This window comes from Trachurus trachurus (assembly GCF_905171665.1).
Source record: "Trachurus trachurus genome assembly, chromosome: 10".
In the NCBI taxonomy this organism is placed as follows: Eukaryota; Metazoa; Chordata; class Actinopteri; order Carangiformes; family Carangidae; genus Trachurus; species Trachurus trachurus.
In genome coordinates, this window is record NC_139894.1 from 12,284,635 (window position 1) to 12,303,191 (window position 18,557).

At 40.9% G+C, this 18,557-nt stretch overlaps 1 protein-coding gene across 1 annotated transcript; it reads left to right on the forward strand.

The window, feature by feature from the left end:
- Positions 1-15,366: 15,366 nt before the first annotated feature.
- hs3st1 (heparan sulfate (glucosamine) 3-O-sulfotransferase 1) lies at positions 15,367-17,931 on the forward strand. Its single transcript, XM_083980629.1, has 2 exons — positions 15,367-15,605; positions 16,368-17,931. The coding sequence occupies exon 2, from the start codon at positions 16,507-16,509 to the stop codon at positions 17,422-17,424; it is 918 nt and encodes a 305-aa protein (XP_083836755.1). The 5' UTR covers positions 15,367-15,605; positions 16,368-16,506; the 3' UTR covers positions 17,425-17,931.
- Positions 17,932-18,557: the final 626 nt, after the last annotated feature.

An 18,557-nucleotide genomic window follows, 5' to 3' on the forward strand; every position in this document is an offset into this window, starting at 1 on the left:
TCCAGTTTAAAGGATCGGTCCACAGTTTTTCAATGTCGGCCTTAAAACAGTCTGGTGTCCCTCTGAATGTTTTCAAAGCAGGTTCTGCTTGTTGTAACCACTCCTTTACTGGCTATAAGTGACCCCTTCCAGATGGGCACAAGCAATGGAGGACAAAACTTCTCCTTTAGTGTGAATTAGCCTACCATAAATGTCAGAAAATAGTGAAATCTGCCCGGTGCAACTTCTTGCAACCCAATATCCATCTCCAGATATCTTTCCTTCGTCTGACAAACAGTCCAAAGCAGGCGCGTAGGCAGGAGTGGGCCTGGCCGGGCCAGTGCCGCCCACACGAATCACTGGCCCGCCCGTCCACGTTTCATAAGAAGAAAAATTTAATTGATTAAATTAAATTCACTGCAGTTAATCGATCGTTTTCAATGGGATTTGTTCTGTGAAATGTAAACAAACAAAGCCGACAGATGTAGCGGATCTCTGTTTAAAACGTTGGTGCAGCCAGCAAGGGAGAGAGGAGGTGAAAAGAGACATGTTACCTGTTGTATAATACTGGACTCAGCCATGTAGCACGATCGCTAAAACACCGAGACCAGTGAGTAACGAGTCAAAAAGCTGCAGACACAACTGATCACTGCCTGAAGAGTCTGAAAGCAGCCTCTAACTTCATGAACGCAGCTCAAACAGACCCGGTGCTTCAGCACGGTGACGCTTTGATAAATACAGCGGATCCGCGCTGGTTTACAGTATCCTCTCGTATCTATTAGCCGGTCGCTACCGGAGCTTAATTAAAGCAGAAGTGAGTGGTCCGGTCGTTTTCGCTAATGCTGCGTTCCAGGCAGGCTTTTGAAATCGTAAATTACAGCTTCAAGTCACAACTTACGACTTTGTAGCGTTTCAGGCAACCCACTCGTGTTTTTCCGACCTGTTTTACCGGTGAAAGTCACTATAACGGCCACTCGTAACTTCCGACCGGTGAACTCGTACCAGATCGAACTGGTACGACTTCACGGTCGGAAAAATACGAGTTTCCTTGAACGCACCATAACAGTCCTCGTCCCTACGTCACCACATTCACGGCGTTCCTTGGCTGCACACACAGCCCTGCATGCCGTTCTCTCTCCTCATTGGATAAAAACTGTAGGATACGATAAATGTTTTCTCTTCGGCTCAGAGCAGAGCAGAGGGACTGAGAGACCCGTGTTTCAGTCCAAACACTCTATGTAAGTGATTGCTGTCGGAAGATATAACTATTTAAGACTTATATTAACACAAATATATCACTCACTTCTGCTTTAAAAATTAAAAATTAAAATAAAAAGCGCTCCTCGTGGTGGAGCGGAGTTTCCTCTACTGCAGCTGATCAGCTGACATGTGGTCAAGACGTAGCTACAGACCTGTCACTGTCACAGGTGCATTTGGTTTTTATAGGACTTCAACCTCAAAGCTCTCTGTCCTCAGACTGTCCTGACCTGTCCCTGAACATCACACAGGGACAACATGGAGCTGCCTGTGTGATTGGTTACCTACTGAGTTTTATTGTTTACGTAGGTTAAGTACAGTTAAATACAGTTTATCATCGTAGTGGCAGGAAATTCTGCCTACGCCACTGGTCCAAAGCCCAGAAAGATTCAGATTAGGCCTATACTGACATAAGGCAAGTATCAAATCCTCACACTTGAGAAGTTGAAAACTGAGGATCTATTGCTCATTTCACTTGTTGGCCTGGAAAATGACAAACATTGAACTGCCTGCCAGTATAAATGCCAGTTATCTTTCTCTCAATGGTCTAATTGTTGCAGCTCTACATTGGAAATGCATGGCTGGTAATAAACAGAAGGAGGGATTACAGCTAGCAAAGCCTGTCTGAAAATTCAAGTCAGCACACGTCAACTGCCTCAGACAAACATGAAGAACTTGAGGCAGCGACGGCAGCTTTCTGTGGGGGGGTAAAAACTCACACTGCCCTGATACACTGTGAACAAACACATGTCTGCTACAGTATGACCCTGTCCCCTCTATCCACACCTCCATCATCGGACTGTTATTGAGCAATTATGGCCATTGATTTTCTCTGTTCTCAGCAAACCTCGTATGACAGCTGGCCTTTGTAAGTGGCCTCACTGGACTTCTAACTGACACCCTCTGTGGCCATGCTATTTGCTTGAAGATTTGGCCAATTTAGCACACTATTCTTGCCTCATCCCCTCAAGGTGTACAGTAAGACTCATTGAGCAGGCATAACAGGTACGGTACTGCATGAGTTTGTATATCTATTTTATTGAATATTTCCTCTTCTCTTCCTTTTCCTTTATTATTGCATGATGGACTGATTAATTTTGAGGATATTGGTGGTGCTGCATCATTAGCAGTCAATCATTATGGGCCAATTTCAGAAAAAAAAAAGAACATGTGTTTGGTAGCTTACTGGTCACTGATCACCATGTGGTTAACACTATCTGCTGCTGAGGAAGCTCTTTGTGATGTGTAGTGTGTAGTTGCCTCCTAATACTGTATCTTGTTCAATGCAGTAGCGCGCAACAGGCCACCAAAACAACCCATGGCGAACGTATCCAACTTGCACTAAGAATGCGAGACTGATATAACAAAAGCCGTCCGAAATGCACGCCAAAAATGATCAGTCTCTGCCATGGATTGGCCGATCTCACTCAGAAATGATCCAAAAAAAAAACCCATCATCAGGGCATCCCTAGACAACACATGTCGAAACATAAATTATTCAGAGCAGCTTCACCTTCGGCTGTTCACAGGCACCTTCAATCAAAATGCCATACTGACAGATACGTTTGTCGATCCAAGGCTAAAAATTCATCTCAACACAATCTGCAGTTCTGCACAGGAACAGCTTTTTGTTTCATTCAAACCATTTCTTCTGAAACTGACAGCAAGCCAGGGAAGTGGAGTCTTTTCTCACTGCTTCTGCCACTTTATTGTTTTCCAGATGGTTCTCTCGGCATGTTTCACAGCCTGCCCTATATCTCTGCATGCAGATGCATTTTTGCACAAGCTGCACCACCTTGAACTGAACCACCTCTCACCATAGATGTTCCTACAGTAACAAGTGAGCTGGAGAGAAAAATAAACAACAAAAAGCACCTTGCAATTAACTGAGATTCAAACTGTTAGTACAAAGCAGCATTAAACAGCAGGATGCCATTAACATAAAAAGGAGGAGTTTCAACAAAGCAAACCCATAAAACGCTTCTTTCTTACATGTTTGAGTTCTCTTGATCAGTAGAGGGGAGCACTTGATTTAATTTCTTTGTAAGCATCACTTGTTGACTGTGACAACTAAGCCATGACATCGATAATCATTTAATCACCAAGAATGACATAAAAAATAAAAGAACGGATGCAAATGACAAATTAAACATTCAAAATCGACTTGAAGAACTCATCTAAACCCAACAATCCACCCACTATGCAGTGGCAGGCAGAGACATGTCAGCAATCCAGCAGCCTACTATTGAGTCACAAATCTTTTTTCTTTTTCTTTTTTTAATTCACAAAGAAATTCAGTAGCAGGCAATCTTCCCCTGAGAAATGTTATGTAGCTTTGATAAGCATCAAATGACCATCAGCACATGAATATAAACATAAGGCTGGCAGTGAGTGTGTGGCCGACTGTAGCAAAACCACAGAGCAGGAACTCAGCCGTTAAGATGTAATAATGATATGGAGAATAGTACAGCAAGCTGTCACATAAACACTTTAATAGAAATGTTTCTACAATGCTTAACTGAAAATCAACTGTGCAGAGCCAATGAGTATGCTTCTTATGTGTGTCAAAAAGTAAGTTCAACAAACTCAATCTTAATGTTGATTTGAAATAAATATATTTCTGAATATGATTCAGTGTGAGAGCAAATGATGTTGTCAGGTTAGGGGGGGTTTAAAACAATCCAATCATGCAAAAAGTTTTGCGTAAACTCAAAAATTATGACTGCAGAACTTGCCTGCAAATTTCAGGTTTTGCAAGCCCGACAAATATGTAGCTGGCTCACAGAACAATGCAACAGCCAAGACAACATTTGTAACTAAAGAATTCGGATATGACCACTATGCATATCAGAATGCAAACAGCAAATGACCATAACCAGATGAAATGACGGGTAAAAAACAAGGCTAACAACCAGGAGCAGGGAAGCAGACATTAGCACACCACATTAGCATCTAGCAATAACCGGAAGCAGGTGAGTGCCAAAGTAGAGGCCATTAAACAGCGCGACAGGAGCAGTAGAAAAGTTTCCTACCTGTATGAAGTGTGTATTCTTCAGTGATACAGTATCCAGTCGGACAACGAAGAGTCGGCGTGTTTCCAAAACCCAGGCTTATTCCATCCATGAAGGAACAACAACATGCCAGCAGGTGAGTTGCAGATCCTCATTAGGCCATAGCTGCACCTGTAGCAACGACGACGCCATTATGTCTGTGTTTACTTTTCCAACTTGAGGCCTTTAAGTACGAAACAGCAGTTGAGTTTAACGTGTAACTTAATGTTTTAACTCCGGAGTTTCAGTTATCTGACCGTAACCAAGGTAACCATTGTTATGCTACTAGCCTGTAGTAGCAGGTTAACTCCAGAGAACGTATGAAAACGCACGTGTGTAAGTGTGTGTGACGTCGTGTTTTACGTCCTCCCTCTCTACCTACATGGATGGGTTCTGGTATGGGCGGTATAAAAATAAACTTTATAATAATAATATGATACGAATAATACAAATACGTTTTATTTGTATAGCACCTTTCAAAACACAAAGTGCTTTACAGAACAAGTTAAAATAACACAGTCACAACAAAAAAATATTAAAATCAAAGATCTGCTTTACAAAGTGAGATAAAAACAGTCAGATAAAAGCATAATAAACGAGGAACAATTAGTCCTGAAAACAAGGATGATAGAACAAATAGAATAGCATTTATAGTGAAATAAAATCAGATGAAGGGCAATAAAAATGGCAAACAACAGAGTTACTGTAAAAAAAAAAAAAAAAAGAAAAGCCTTCCTATAAAAGTATAGGTAGGCCTATAGGTATAGAAGCATAGGACACAAATGTATGGGATAGGAGATCAAAACAGCATCATAATTTATATGATTCTGATTAAATGGGTTGAATGAATAAGAATATTTCTATTACAGATGATTTTGTTTGAGGCGCGAATTGAGTTTATCACACTAGGTAATGACTATAATAGGTTCATTTTTCATTTTAACTGAACAAATATCCCAATTTCCCATAATTACAAATGAACAGTCAGTTTGACCTCATCAAAAAGTACTAACCATTTCTCTCCTCTTGTCTCCTCTGTACTTTGGCAGGAGCCTGACATTATTTGGACTTTTCTTTTATCTGCAGCACATATTCATAATAATTGGTTAAGCATCAGACCCATCAATCCCTGTAGTTATTTACAGAATATCTTCAGACTGACTTCAGTTCTGCAAATCTTTTCTTCTTTTCTATTCCAGTTAGTTTACATACAGTATCACCTTGGTTGACACTATAGCTGAATAAACCTGCTTTTATTACTGTTTCTTTAGATTATATCTAAATACCTTGTTCATTGCTCTGATGATGTTGGACCCCTACTTGTTAACAGGTTATACAGGACAGCCAATATTTGGCTGAAGCCAGGTGAAGAGAGATGTTGAAGTTCGTCAGATCTTTAGATTAACAGAGAAGGCTTGAAGACGTGTTAAAACTAATTTTAAGATTTGTGACACTTTACTTGTATTTGTTCAATCACAAAAACGGGGGAATTCTGGTTGTGCAGTTTTTAAGACGGACCCAATAAACTGTTGTGTGGATAGGGAATTTGCAGTGAATTCATAATTGTTTTGCTTTTAAAGCAAATGTTCCCTGAAAGTATGTGGGTCTTAAACAAAGGTAAGGCTTGAACTACTGTAGGGTTGTCTCAAGATGTATGTATTTATTGATTATATTTAGTCTTTTTGATCATGGCAAAGTCAATCTTCCTAATACTGCCATGTGTAGGAGATATCTCCCGTCACTTTCATGATGGATACACATAATAACACATTTTTCTAATTTTTGTCTAAATACCATTTTCAGAAAAGACATTTGAGATGGTTCAGATGGTTAAACACAGATGTAAATATTAACCTTGATTAATGATGGTTTGGTTTCAGGGTCCTGTTGTTCTTCATGCTGGTTAACTTTCACGCCACCATGCTCCACTGGGCGCACTTAAACGTTGTAGAAGGGAGCCGTGGTTCATGTTATCACCTGTGTTTTTGTTACATCAAAAAAAGAAGGAGAGAAAAAAGTTTGCAGTGAAAAAACCCGTTCTGTTTTTTTCACATGTTCTCGGATGACCTTCATATTTCTCCTCAGAAGATGTGTTTTTGTGTAGAGGCTGATGGGCATCAGTAAAGTTGTGTCAAATTGTGAGAAAGTGAAGGAGACTAGGCGCTGAGGCCACATATGAAGAGTGTTTGCAGCAGCTTTCCCTGTGTAATGTCTGTTTGCTTCTCCTTTCACAAAGTAAAGAATGGACCTCTATTTCTGTTTACATTGTTTTATTTAAGTTTAAGACAGGTGTTTAAGTTTTATTAAAGAAAAGTTTCCTTTTAGCAAATAGTGAGGAAAAGACTGTAGACATGAAGGTACATTAATACTGATTATTTGAGTTTATTGGCTCTGGGTAAAACTTCCTGCTGCCGACTCCGTCCTCTGTCTCAACAGGAGCTGAACTTCACACCATGTTCCAACCCACTGAACATAAAGTATTACATTTACAGTATTACAAGGGACTTTTCTCTCGATATCAAACAAATCAAGTATATATGAAACTAATATCTGTCCGTGTTCCCTGAATTCTCCCGGTGCCTTTTTCAATTTTAAAGGAAGGTAGTTTGAAATGTTAATCCTCACATCACATGATGTTGTTTATGGATTTGAGAGTGGCTGTGTTGTAACTTTTGATCTTGGTGGAAGTCATTTATATAAATAGTAAAGATTTAAAAGGAGACAATGACATAATGAGATAAAGAAAGAATCCCCTAATCATATAGTGTTGGCTTTTTTCCACAGAGACGGGTTTTTACAACCGACCATCTTCAACCTGAACGTCCTACTTTTGCATCTGCTCTGGTCTCAACCTGACAGGTCAGTTCATGTTTCCAGGTATTTACACTAAAGCAGAAACATCTGTAAACATGTTTCCAGATGTGTATCTACCCTTTACATATCCAAGAGCACCTGCAGTCCCTTTGTGCAGATTGTCACAGTAAGTTCTATAGCAAAACACTTCAGATACTGTATTGTGTTGCCTAAAAACAAAACATATGGTGACAGTGTTTTATTGCAGCAGGTGCAAAACTAAACTTCATCCCAGCACCTTTAATTATGATATTACACTCTTGCAGGTCAGAGACTTTTATTTTTAATGAGCACATAACATGTGTTCAATGAAGATAGCGTGATATAAAATAGAAAATGTTTTCACCGCTTGCAGGGTCACCAAATTGCCACATGCTAGATCTGCTACTTAATTTTCTTTTTTCATGATTGGGGAGAGTTTTAAAATGCGTTCAAGTGGAGTTTCCAAAACATTTTTCACGCCAAATAGCCACTAATCCCTCTTTTCATACGTTTTGAAAACTTACTTTTAAATAGAAAAAGCTGTCTGATTCAGACCTCGTAGTAAACCTTGGCCTGTCTTTGAGCAGAGGGTGGGGAAGCATAAGCACCAGCAAAAAATGAGAGAAGATGAAAAACATTTTTTTTTCTATAAAAGCCACAAACACAAGCACCACTCACATTCACACACATAAACACATCAGAGCATCCCGTTCCCTTTCTGAGCGGGAGATAAAGGTAACGGCTGGTTGCAGTGTGGTAAAATATTTCAACTGCAGCTGTGTCAGAAGTTTTTCCACTAATCTCCTGAGTTGAGGTTCTTTGAGTGGGAAACTAAATATCTGTGTCTGAGGCCTGTCACACAGCGCCGCATCACAGGATGATCAAAACCCCCTTCGGCAAGCTTTTGCATTGTCTGAGAGAAGGGCTTCTTTTTGAGAAACGAGGGATGAGGAGAAAAGGGGGTTGGCTGGTGGCGGCTGTAGAGGAAGAGGAGTGAAGAGAGTTGGAAGCGAGGTTAATCCCACATTGTCATTATCCTCACTTCTTAGCCACAGTCTGCGAGCTTCCCCCGTAATGAAGGCCATTTCTAAGGATTTGCACCTGGTACAGACGCCAAATTCTGCAGTAATTACCGATACAGACAGATTCCTCTTACCTTTAGCCTTTCCTCTGCGTTATAAATAATAATCCCTCGTCTCTCTGCACAACTGTAAACCTGCAGGAATTGCAGCACATACAGCACCTCAGCATCTGACTGATAATGATACTGTCACAGCACGGCCCGTCGCAGTGCATAAATGTCAACAAATAAAGAGGCTTATTTGTTTCAACCCATTTCACAATCTATTTGTTTAATTGGTAATGATTTGCCAGCGGAGATAAAAAAAAAAAAAAACAATAATGCAAATAGTGTATTTTCCAATGAATAAACTTGAATAAAGACATTAAGGTAAACCTGCTCTACCAAAGCATTTATGTCGGCTCCTATTTCGTTTAAAAGCAACACAACGACAGGCGGAGTGAAGAGAGAAAAGCCCTGTTTATACAAAACGCTTGTTAAAGCAGAAGTAAGTGATATATTTGTGTTAATATAAGTCTTAAATAGTTATATCTTCCGACAGCAATCACTTACATAGAGTGTTTGGACCGAAACATGGGTCTCTCAGTCCCTCTGCTCTGCTCTGAGTCGAGGAGAAAACATTTATCGTATCCTACAGTTTTTATCCAATGAGGAGAGAGAACGGCATGCAGGGCTGTGTGTGCAGCCAAGGGACGCCGTGAATGTGGTGACGTAGGGACGAGGACTGTTATGGTGCGTTCAATGAAACTCGTTTTTTTCCGACCTGTGAAGTCGTACCAGTTCGATCTGGTACACTGTACAAAAAGACGTACTGGTACGATTTCACGGGTCGGAAGTTACGAGTGGCCGTTATAGTGACTTTCACCGGTAAAACAGGTCGGAAAAACACGAGTGGGTTGCCTGGAACGCTACAAAGTCGTAAGTTGTGACTTGAAGCTGTAATTTATGATTTCAAAAGCCTGCCTGGAACGCAGCATTAGCGAAAACGACCGGATCACTCACTTCTGCTTTAAGGATAAAAAAAATAAACGTATTGTTATTTTTTAGGTCAATATTATGAAGAAAATCTCCTATATCTACAGTAATCTAAGAAGATTATGATTATGTAACTGTAAAGTTAGCTATTTTAAAACCTAGACCAATTTGTCTTTTTAATCATAGTAACAATCCGTTTCATTTGATCATCTGTCAGTGTTGGAGAAACACAGAATTTTAACAGGAAACGGCTATACTTTGTGTTTATTTCAGATTTAATCATCAGATCTGTTTATTTTTTGAGTGAAGTCGACCTCATCTGATAATTTGGCCCCTGAATGACACTGAGTTACAAAGAAACCCCTGGTGGTAGGAAAATTAAATATCATGCATTTTAACATGATAACAAATCATTATGAAATAGTGTCATTAAGAAAAGCAACTGTGTTACTGAATTAATACATGAATAAGGCAAAACATAAATAATATAAACAAGAATGAGGACGAGAAGAAGGATTTTGTTGTAGCTTCCCAACACTGTCAGTCTGGCCTGGGCTCCTGGTGCCACATCCCCACTTTTCTGCCAGGGCTGGTTGGTCATGCTGCGTCCCACCCCCCCAAACCTAGATCTAACTGTATCCCTAATGCTGAGCCCCTCTTAGCGGTTGTGTCAGACAGTGAGGAACAGCCAGATTGTCCTCACTTTTTCTGAAGTGTACACAAACACACACACAGCAAATATCACTTTGCTGCCTCGTTTCCTACTAGACTCATTGTTCTGTCTTGTAGCTATTTACTGTTTTCTTTTCCCGAAATGTTGTTCTGTCAATGTTTTGTCTTCTGTCTTGCGATAAAATAAAAAAGGAAAATAAGAAAATTCAGCAGAACTTTTGTTTCCTGGAAAAGGCGTAGAAGGAAACTGGAGGTAACAGCACATTAGCTGCACCCTGCAGTCGCTTGCATGCACGGTGTGGGAAACTCGGATGAGTCATTATGAAACACTCCTGCTTCTCATGTAGCACCACTGTTAGTTTCTCATGACTTCAGCGTCACTGAGCACGTCAGGGCACAATGTTCAAGTCCAAACCTCCTCCCACTGCCCCCCTCTTAGCTGGGATTTTACACATGGTGATGCGCAGGCTGATGCATGTTGAGAAAAGCAGGAGAAATTCACCCGAACAATGAGAGACTAACTTTCTTTGTTTTGTAACTCTAGCCAGGTGATGTTATCTGATAATTGCGTAAATATATTTACCATATAAATATTACAGAAGGTGCGCCAGTTCTTCAGTTCGCATGCCTCCGGTTTGGCAGCGTACTGGAAACTGATAATGTGATATTAATTACTTCATCCTGCTCACCTGCCGAACTACTTCTGTGTAAATATTATTCCTGTCAACACCTCCCAACCTGCCAGATATACAGCCAGACTATTTTTCATTCACTTTTGTAAATAGTTCTGTCTCATTCTGCGCAGCTGAGATGAAGCTACATCCATCATTGTCATGTCCTGAGGCAACCTTTACTCATGAGAATTGTATACAGTATATTCAACAAGAAAGTAGCATTTAGTATTTCTCAGCCGAACTATGATGTGCATATTGAATGTATCTGCAAAATATAAATGCCAACGCATTTATAGAGATTCATATTGAACATCATATGAAAATATTAATCGTGAACATTAATGCTCGAAACGTTACCAGTGGATATAAGATGTTACCCAACATCTGCACAAATGAAATGTCCTTCAGCTGAACAACGAGACCAGGACACATACACTTATACTGTACCAATAATTATTTGAAAAATAAGTGTATTATACAATATGTGAACAGTTACTTGAGCCTTGAATCATTCTAGTTTGTTACCAGTTTCCAAACTCCTGCACCTCATTCATGACGTCTAAGACGGTCATACAGAGAACATCTGCTGTGCCCCCCCCCCCTCGTTCGTTTCCTGAATGGGACCTGAATACGTATTGATGACTCCCAAACATCTCCAGCAAACAACAGTGCAGTCACTTGAGTCAAAAGGAAGAAGGCTTTGTGGTAATGTGTCTGTTGAGACAGAAACAATAAATCATCTGTTTTCCAGCCGCCTCCGGTGATGAATTCCTTCAGTTTATTCTCTGCCAGGTTAATTCACAGGTCAAGTCACACGATATGTTTCTGCTGCACGACAGCCAGCACCAGACATTCACAGCTCTGGTCTTGACAGTCAGTTCAAGCATTAATTAACTTAATAAGACAGTCCCTCTTACTTGCTTCTGCAGGTGTCTTCTGTCTCACTGTTTCATGTGGCCAGTTGTCATGGAGATGCATTTGAGGTTCAGGAGCAGTAGTTTGTCTGAACTCCAGGTTCACTTACCAGCCCTTAAGATGCTTTTGGCAGTAGTATATGATTGTCGTCACCAAACTGACTTTGTTAAGTTGTCATGAGCACAAATCTGTGGACATGTAGCTTCAGTACTGACGGAGTTTTAGACAGGAAGTGTAAACAACGCAACCTTGAATTCAGCTTCTTTTCTTAGTAAATCTGCCAATCAGAGAGAGAGAGTACAGTAGGACCTCAAGCTTACAGATGTTCTTCTCAGAAAATCTTTTGACAGATTCCAGTTTATGACAGCTTTCACTGTTTGTTTTTCTAGATCATCTATCTACACTTCTGTCGGTGAAGTACGCCAAACCTGGAGGATTGCACCTGGACGCTGGACCTGACTTGTCAATTTGTCAACACAACACAATCACAACTCTTCATGTAAAAACGGTTGGTCAAACTGGTGAGAAGACCTTTTTAACTGGTTTCTATCATAATAGCTGAAGCTGTGTATCTCAGAAAAAGAGAATTGCTTAATTTGCCAGTGTATTTCTATAGGAGCCAGCAACATGTAATCAGCTTCATTTGCAGTTATTATAATTTTCATTCACCATCGTCTTATATTTCCTCCGTAAACGATTGCAGCAGTGATCCACACAGTGAACCCACTTGAACAAAGTACTGTTTCATTAAATAGCTGAAGCTATAGAACAAGCTCAATGACCTGCAGTGTGCCACGGGTGGGTGGTGTGGCGGGTGATGATTCACAGCGCATATAATTAAACTGTAGCATTAGGTGATAGAAAATAATAGGCTGTTGTTCCTCCTCAGGTGTTTTACAATGACAAAGAACAATGATGTATTGAATAAATTTCCACGTACACAACTGGACTGGCATTACGAGAAATTCTCATTTTGGCTCAATATGAGGAATACTCCTCTGGAGAATAAAAACCAAACAACATTACTGTTTGCCTGAGGGTGTAGCTGGGTGTTGTATCAAAACTAATAATAAGGAAATGGTTTAGTTGGAAATGGAGATGAAAACAATAATATCAAGTGTAAAACAGTTTACGGTTACACTAGTCACAGAGCCTGCAGGTACAGTATCGCTCCACCTGAGTCCATGGAAAAGATGAAGAGAATTGTTTGATCCATGTGTGGCTTTTGCTGCTGTATAATAATGTGTATAATAATACATACCTTTAGATTAATTCTAATGTGACTGCAGTCTTATGTTAATTTAAGGATATGTATTCCTCTTTTTAAGATTTTCTTTTTCTAGGAGCTTGCATGCACACAATAAAGCTGTTTACAGTATCCTCTGAAAAACATATGATGCTGTTGGCATTGTTTTCACCACAGATTGGTATCAGAGCTGAGACACACACACAGAGCATGCATTTCACATGTTTACCCATAATAGTCTGTGTGCCCATTTGGAATCTGTTAAGTCTGCCAGAGCCAGATAAAACAAAACACATGCACACACACACACAAAAAAAAGCTGTGCACAGTTGGCACAAGTGCTAAAAGAGAATGTTTTCAAGCTCGCTGATCCTGAAACGACACGGCAAGATCTGTCTGACTTACATCAGACATGAAAGTGATTAATTTAATTTGTCTTTAACTCTCTTTAAACCTATTTAGGGAGAAATATTTGATAAGAAAGTGGTTTAGTTTAAAGATGAAACATGCAGCAGAAGTGACTCCAGCAAAGCAGAGAGAGATGACTGTTGTTCTTACTTAGATTTTAAGATACTGTATGTGTATACTTGTACTGCATTACATTTAAAGGGGAAATATACTTTTTCTCCAAGTCTTATATCATCTAATAGCTGGGGCCACTAGTAGTTACCTTGAATATTAGGACTTTATATACAAAAATAAGAACAGTTCATTAAAACAAATCATTGTTGTATAGTAAATGACTCAAGAGAATATATAGTTAAAATGTCTCTATGTAACCAGCTGAAAATTTCAAAAAGAACACCTAAGTACCGTAAATAAGTAATATTAATAAATCAAATATATAATGCTTTTAAACTGTGTCTCTTTGCTGCAAATACGTTTGTGTAGTGAAATGTAATCATATATGCACTAATGAAGAATTAATATGGTGTCTTATTGCTACTATAACTGAAGGGTCTCTGTGCATCCTCCACTGCCGTTACGTTGTTATTTCATCCTGTTCCTCTGAGCTGAGGATGAAGGAAGTCACTGAGGTTGCACTGAGTGTATTTATGGTTTCTGAATATGTACCATTGTCACGTTAATGTGGTCGAACGCTTCCGATGATCCTCAAAGCGGGATTATAGAGCATTGTACAAGCCAGCCCCGCGACTTCGCTGAATTCACACTTCTCTGGGAGAGATGAGGGCAGAATCTGAGGATTACCAAACTGCATCTAAAAATCAATGTGGAGGAAAAAGTCTTTGCCGTATCAGCACTTATACTTTTCTACCCTGAATAAATGAAGCACATGTGTGTGCAGTCTCTCTAGAGGAAAAGATGTACTTAAGAAGTGGGGTTGACCCTTTGCTGTGGCATTAAACCTCCCGCTCGTAGCCCTCTGGTATACGTAGAGTGATGCTTTAATGTCCGTAATGGCCTTCCCTTAAATAACCTACACAGCAGAAATTTTCGCAAACAAGGGTAAAATCAGATACATCCATATTCAATTGCAAAACCCTCAAGCTTCCCATGCTTTTGGGGCATAATATCAGCATAGGGAACAGGCAATAGTTTGCTCAGCCATCCAATTACAGCTGACAAAGATTTGATCAAAGACAAGCTGAAATCAAGAGTTTTCTTTAGATGGACTTTATAACATTTGCCCACCATCATATTTGCATGTGAATGAACCTCTGCTGTGTATTCGGGCAGATTTCTCTTCTCTCTGTCTTTCTCATCACTGCGGGGCAAATGTGACACAAACTGGAAAGGTATTTGACATCAGTGATGTGCCACTTACTCATCAGCTCAAACTCTCTCACACACTGACTGTACATGCGAAAGGTGACTCAGAGGGAGATTGTGAAATCCATTGCTTCAGTACCACATCAGTAAATCTTTAGTTTGGATCGGATAAAAGATAAAAGTTTCGGACCCACTGTTGCCGAAATGTTAGGGGAATAATAAAATAAAATAAAATAAAAGAATAAAAACAGAGAGAGAAAATGCAACTCAACAGGTGGTGGGATTGTGAAACTTGGACTTTGGTTGACGACCCGCGGATGCACTGCGGACAAAGGAGGAGAAGAATGTCAGGGATGAATAACCGGTCTGTCTCTTTCACTGATTTCCCCTGAAAGCAAAGAGTGGAGGGAGAACTCCTGGAGGCTCGGCTGAATAGCCTTTTTAAATCCAAATCCTGAGAAGGTCCACGCTCTCTATGGGCGACAAATTTTCTGTACAGAGCAACTCAGACTGCTCGGTTGGAATATTTGGGGGGCTTTTTTTTTTTTTTTGGTATAAATACCCTTTAATCGGGAACAAAGGCATCCTCTGCAAATGTGGAGCAATGTTCTGACACATAATCACATCACAGTGCTGTGTTACAGTATATTCTCCACCTTCGTCCTCTCTCTCTGTGTTTAGACTGATTATTTCTATACCTGCAGCCATGCAGTCCCATACCTGGATCACCTGCTTCAGTTCCCCTTGTCATATCGTACATACACCAGCAACGTTATCTCTGTCAAATACCATAAGTTGCAACAACCTGAGTCACAGAGGGGGAGGGGGGGAAGGGAGTGGGGAGGGGGGGCTGGTCCTGCAAGGCCTGATGGGGGCGTGTCTATCTCACAAACAGCTGACAGTCAAAAACCGGGAGGACGGGCTGGCTGCGGAGCACAGCTCGGAGGAGGCGCTCCGGTGAAGTTGTACGTCGGTCGGTGACGAGTTTTGTTTCTCCGTGTTGAGTCTTGGACGTGCGATCGGTGCGAGACGAGACGAGAAGAGAAGAGAAGAGAGAGCGACGTCGGGGCAGAGCTGGATCCTATCACCTGCCTGCTGGGTTGGAAAGTACCGGTGCTTTGAGGCAGAGTGTCCGGAGCTGCACGAAATGAAATCTGTGTGGAGGAGTGGACGATTGTAGTTTAAAACAGGTAAGACGTCTCACGGCACTTCGTGGGTTTTCCACGGGCAGTGCAAGGTGGTGAAACTGAGAGGCATATTGAGACTGTGACAGGCTGTTAAAAATGTCCGCAACTCATAAACATGGTATTTGTATGTTGAATTTGACTTAGCTGCTTTTTTTGTTTTTTGCCGTATAGCCTATTTACCGCACCTGCCTTGTAATATCCTGTAGCTGGTAAATACCCTGGAGCTTTGAGTCAGTGTCAGTGTTGGCGTTTCCTCTTCAACATGTTTTTTTTTTTTTTTTTTTTATCTTACTATGACACACGTGCAAAGGTATTTATTAATTTTTTTTAATCTTGATTAATTATTAACCAGCAGTCATCCTGATTATAACCAAATAAAATCAAATTTAAATTGATAACATTTTTAATTTTGTGTTTCTGCCATGTTTCTATGTCATAGAGTCTTGTGTATGTTGTGTTGCAACAGTAAAGGAAGGGCACAGTCACAGACACATTTTGTTTTAAAGATAGGCTATGTAAATGGCATGAAGCTATCAGTTACTGATAAAAACAGCAAATAATAAAAAGATAACCTTCCAGCTTAAGATGTGGTTTGTTATCTTGAAAGAGTTTCTGGTGTTACTTCCCTAAAACTAGAAGCTTTTTAAATGATATGACTGTGCTGATTTTAAATGTCAGAGGGTTTGTGTACTAGCAGGTATTTTCTGGAGGCATTTTTTGTTTTGTCAGGTATCGTCTAATCACAGCTCTTTTCTTCCCTTGCAGTTGCGGTTGCTGACAGAGAAGAGGCAGTTCTTTTGCTCTTTCCGTTGGACCGTTGTCCTCAGGCCGTTGCTCTTTCAATGTGGGAGACAGTTTTGGTGCTTTCGCCAGGCTGAAATCCCCCAGGGTCAGGACCTCCCTCATGGCAGCCTTGCTCCTTGGGCTGCTGCTTTTTGCAATACAGTCTCCCCCCATCCCCTCGAGACCGATGGTTGAAGAGGGGCCACCTTCGCCTCCCACTTCATCGCCCACCGACAATGGGACCACCACCCACCCAAATGGGACCCTTCAGCAGCTTCCTCAGATTATAATCATCGGCGTGAGGAAGGGGGGGACGCGGGCGTTGATTGAGATGCTCAGCCTGCACAGCTCGGTGGCAGCGGCTCAGAATGAGGTGCACTTCTTTGACTGGGAGAGTCACTTCATGAAGGGCTTGCCTTGGTATCTCAGCCAGATGCCCTACGCCTATCCCGACCAGCTGACGGTGGAGAAGACGCCGGCCTACTTCACCGCCAGCAAAGTCCCCAAACGCATCCATCAGATGAGCCCTGACATCAAGCTGCTACTCATCCTCAGAGATCCCACTGAACGCGTGCTCTCGGACTACACCCAGGTGTTTTACAACCGCCTCCAGAAGCACAAGCGCTACCAGCCCATCGAGTCCATTCTGGTGAAGGATGGTGAGATCAATCTGGGATACAAGGCTCTCAATCGCAGCCTGTACTATATGCACATGCAGAACTGGCTGCAGTACTTCCCACTGGAAAGCATTCACGTTGTGGACGGGGACGAGTTGATCAGGGACCCGTTCCCTGAGATGAAAAAGGTGGAACGATTCCTTAAACTGGAACCGCAGATAAACGCTTCAAATTTTTACTTCAATAAAACAAAAGGATTCTACTGTTTGAGAGACCATGGGCGAGAAAGGTGTTTACACGACTCAAAGGGCAGGGCTCACCCTCACGTGGCGCCCGCCATCCTCCAGAAACTCTACCAGTTCTTTCATGAACCCAACAAGAAGTTCTTTGAGCTGGTGGGTCGAACATTCAACTGGAAATGAACCTTTTGAGTCTCTGTAGTTTGGTGAAAAGTGGGGATCAATCTCCACAATGTTTTCCTTGCTAACAGTGTAGATGAAGAGACAAAGCTAATGTAAATTTAATCTAAATCTATTTTTGTACTAGTCCCTTTGTTACTGGAGTATGATTGAGCCAAATATCAGGGCAGACTGCAGTTCATGACATGCTCTGTTGTTGCATGTCTTGTTTTTTTTTCTTATGAATTTAACCGTCTGTTTTGTACTGTTAAAAACACACTACTGCTCAGCTCGCCCGATCAAACCAAGCGACTTAATATGACATTGACGATGACATTCAGACTTGAGACTGTGCCGGTCAATGTGTTGCATAAAGATAAGTACAAGGCAGTTTAATATTGTCATACCCTCTCATTTCACGTCATATACTATGACATAATTAACATCTAACTGCATTTACAGCTCTGAAGGACCTTTACCTGCTGCTATGATTTTCTCAGTCACTTTCAGGCACACGCCATATTGAATTTGTATTTGTTACTCAAAATGTTTCTTTATGTAAGACTCAGTTATATAAATGTTCATCATATATTTGCTGATCATGATGATGTGCTGTAAATAGTTGGTTTTTTTTTTCTTTTTGGGGGGGGGAGTGAAGAATTAATACCATAATAAATATGTATTTTATTTTTAGCTTGTCTGATGTTGGGTTGTTTTATTTTCATCTTGGTTCATCTATTTTTATTCATCTATATGTCTGCTGTGCAGTTTGTCTCAGATCCTAACAAGCAAAGAGGATGATTCAAGTCATGACTTCCACTCAGTTAACAGGCGTGTGCATGAGTCTGTGTGCAGGCTGCATCGGCCGCTCTGGATTATTTGATCACACTGTGCTGAATACATCTGCTACGTGTTGTGGGTAGGGGGTTTTGAACATTTGTTGTGTGCTGTTTATTATGTTCACATAAAACCACGTCACATTGTTATATCCGGTTTTTGACTGCAGGGTCCTGTGTGGCCTCGGCCACTCGGTACATAGTACAGGCCACAGTGGATCTATAAACAGTTGAGGTTAAGGTTAACATTTGAGAAGCTGCTGTCTGTGCAGATGAAACCTTCAACTACGAACAGCTGCAATAATTATTAGGACAGCTATT

What these genes read in the sequence shown, in the direction of transcription:
- hs3st1 (XM_083980629.1), top strand. Translation starts at nt 16,507, where the DNA reads ATGGCAGCCTTGCTCCTTGGGCTGCTGCTTTTTGCAATACAGTCTCCC.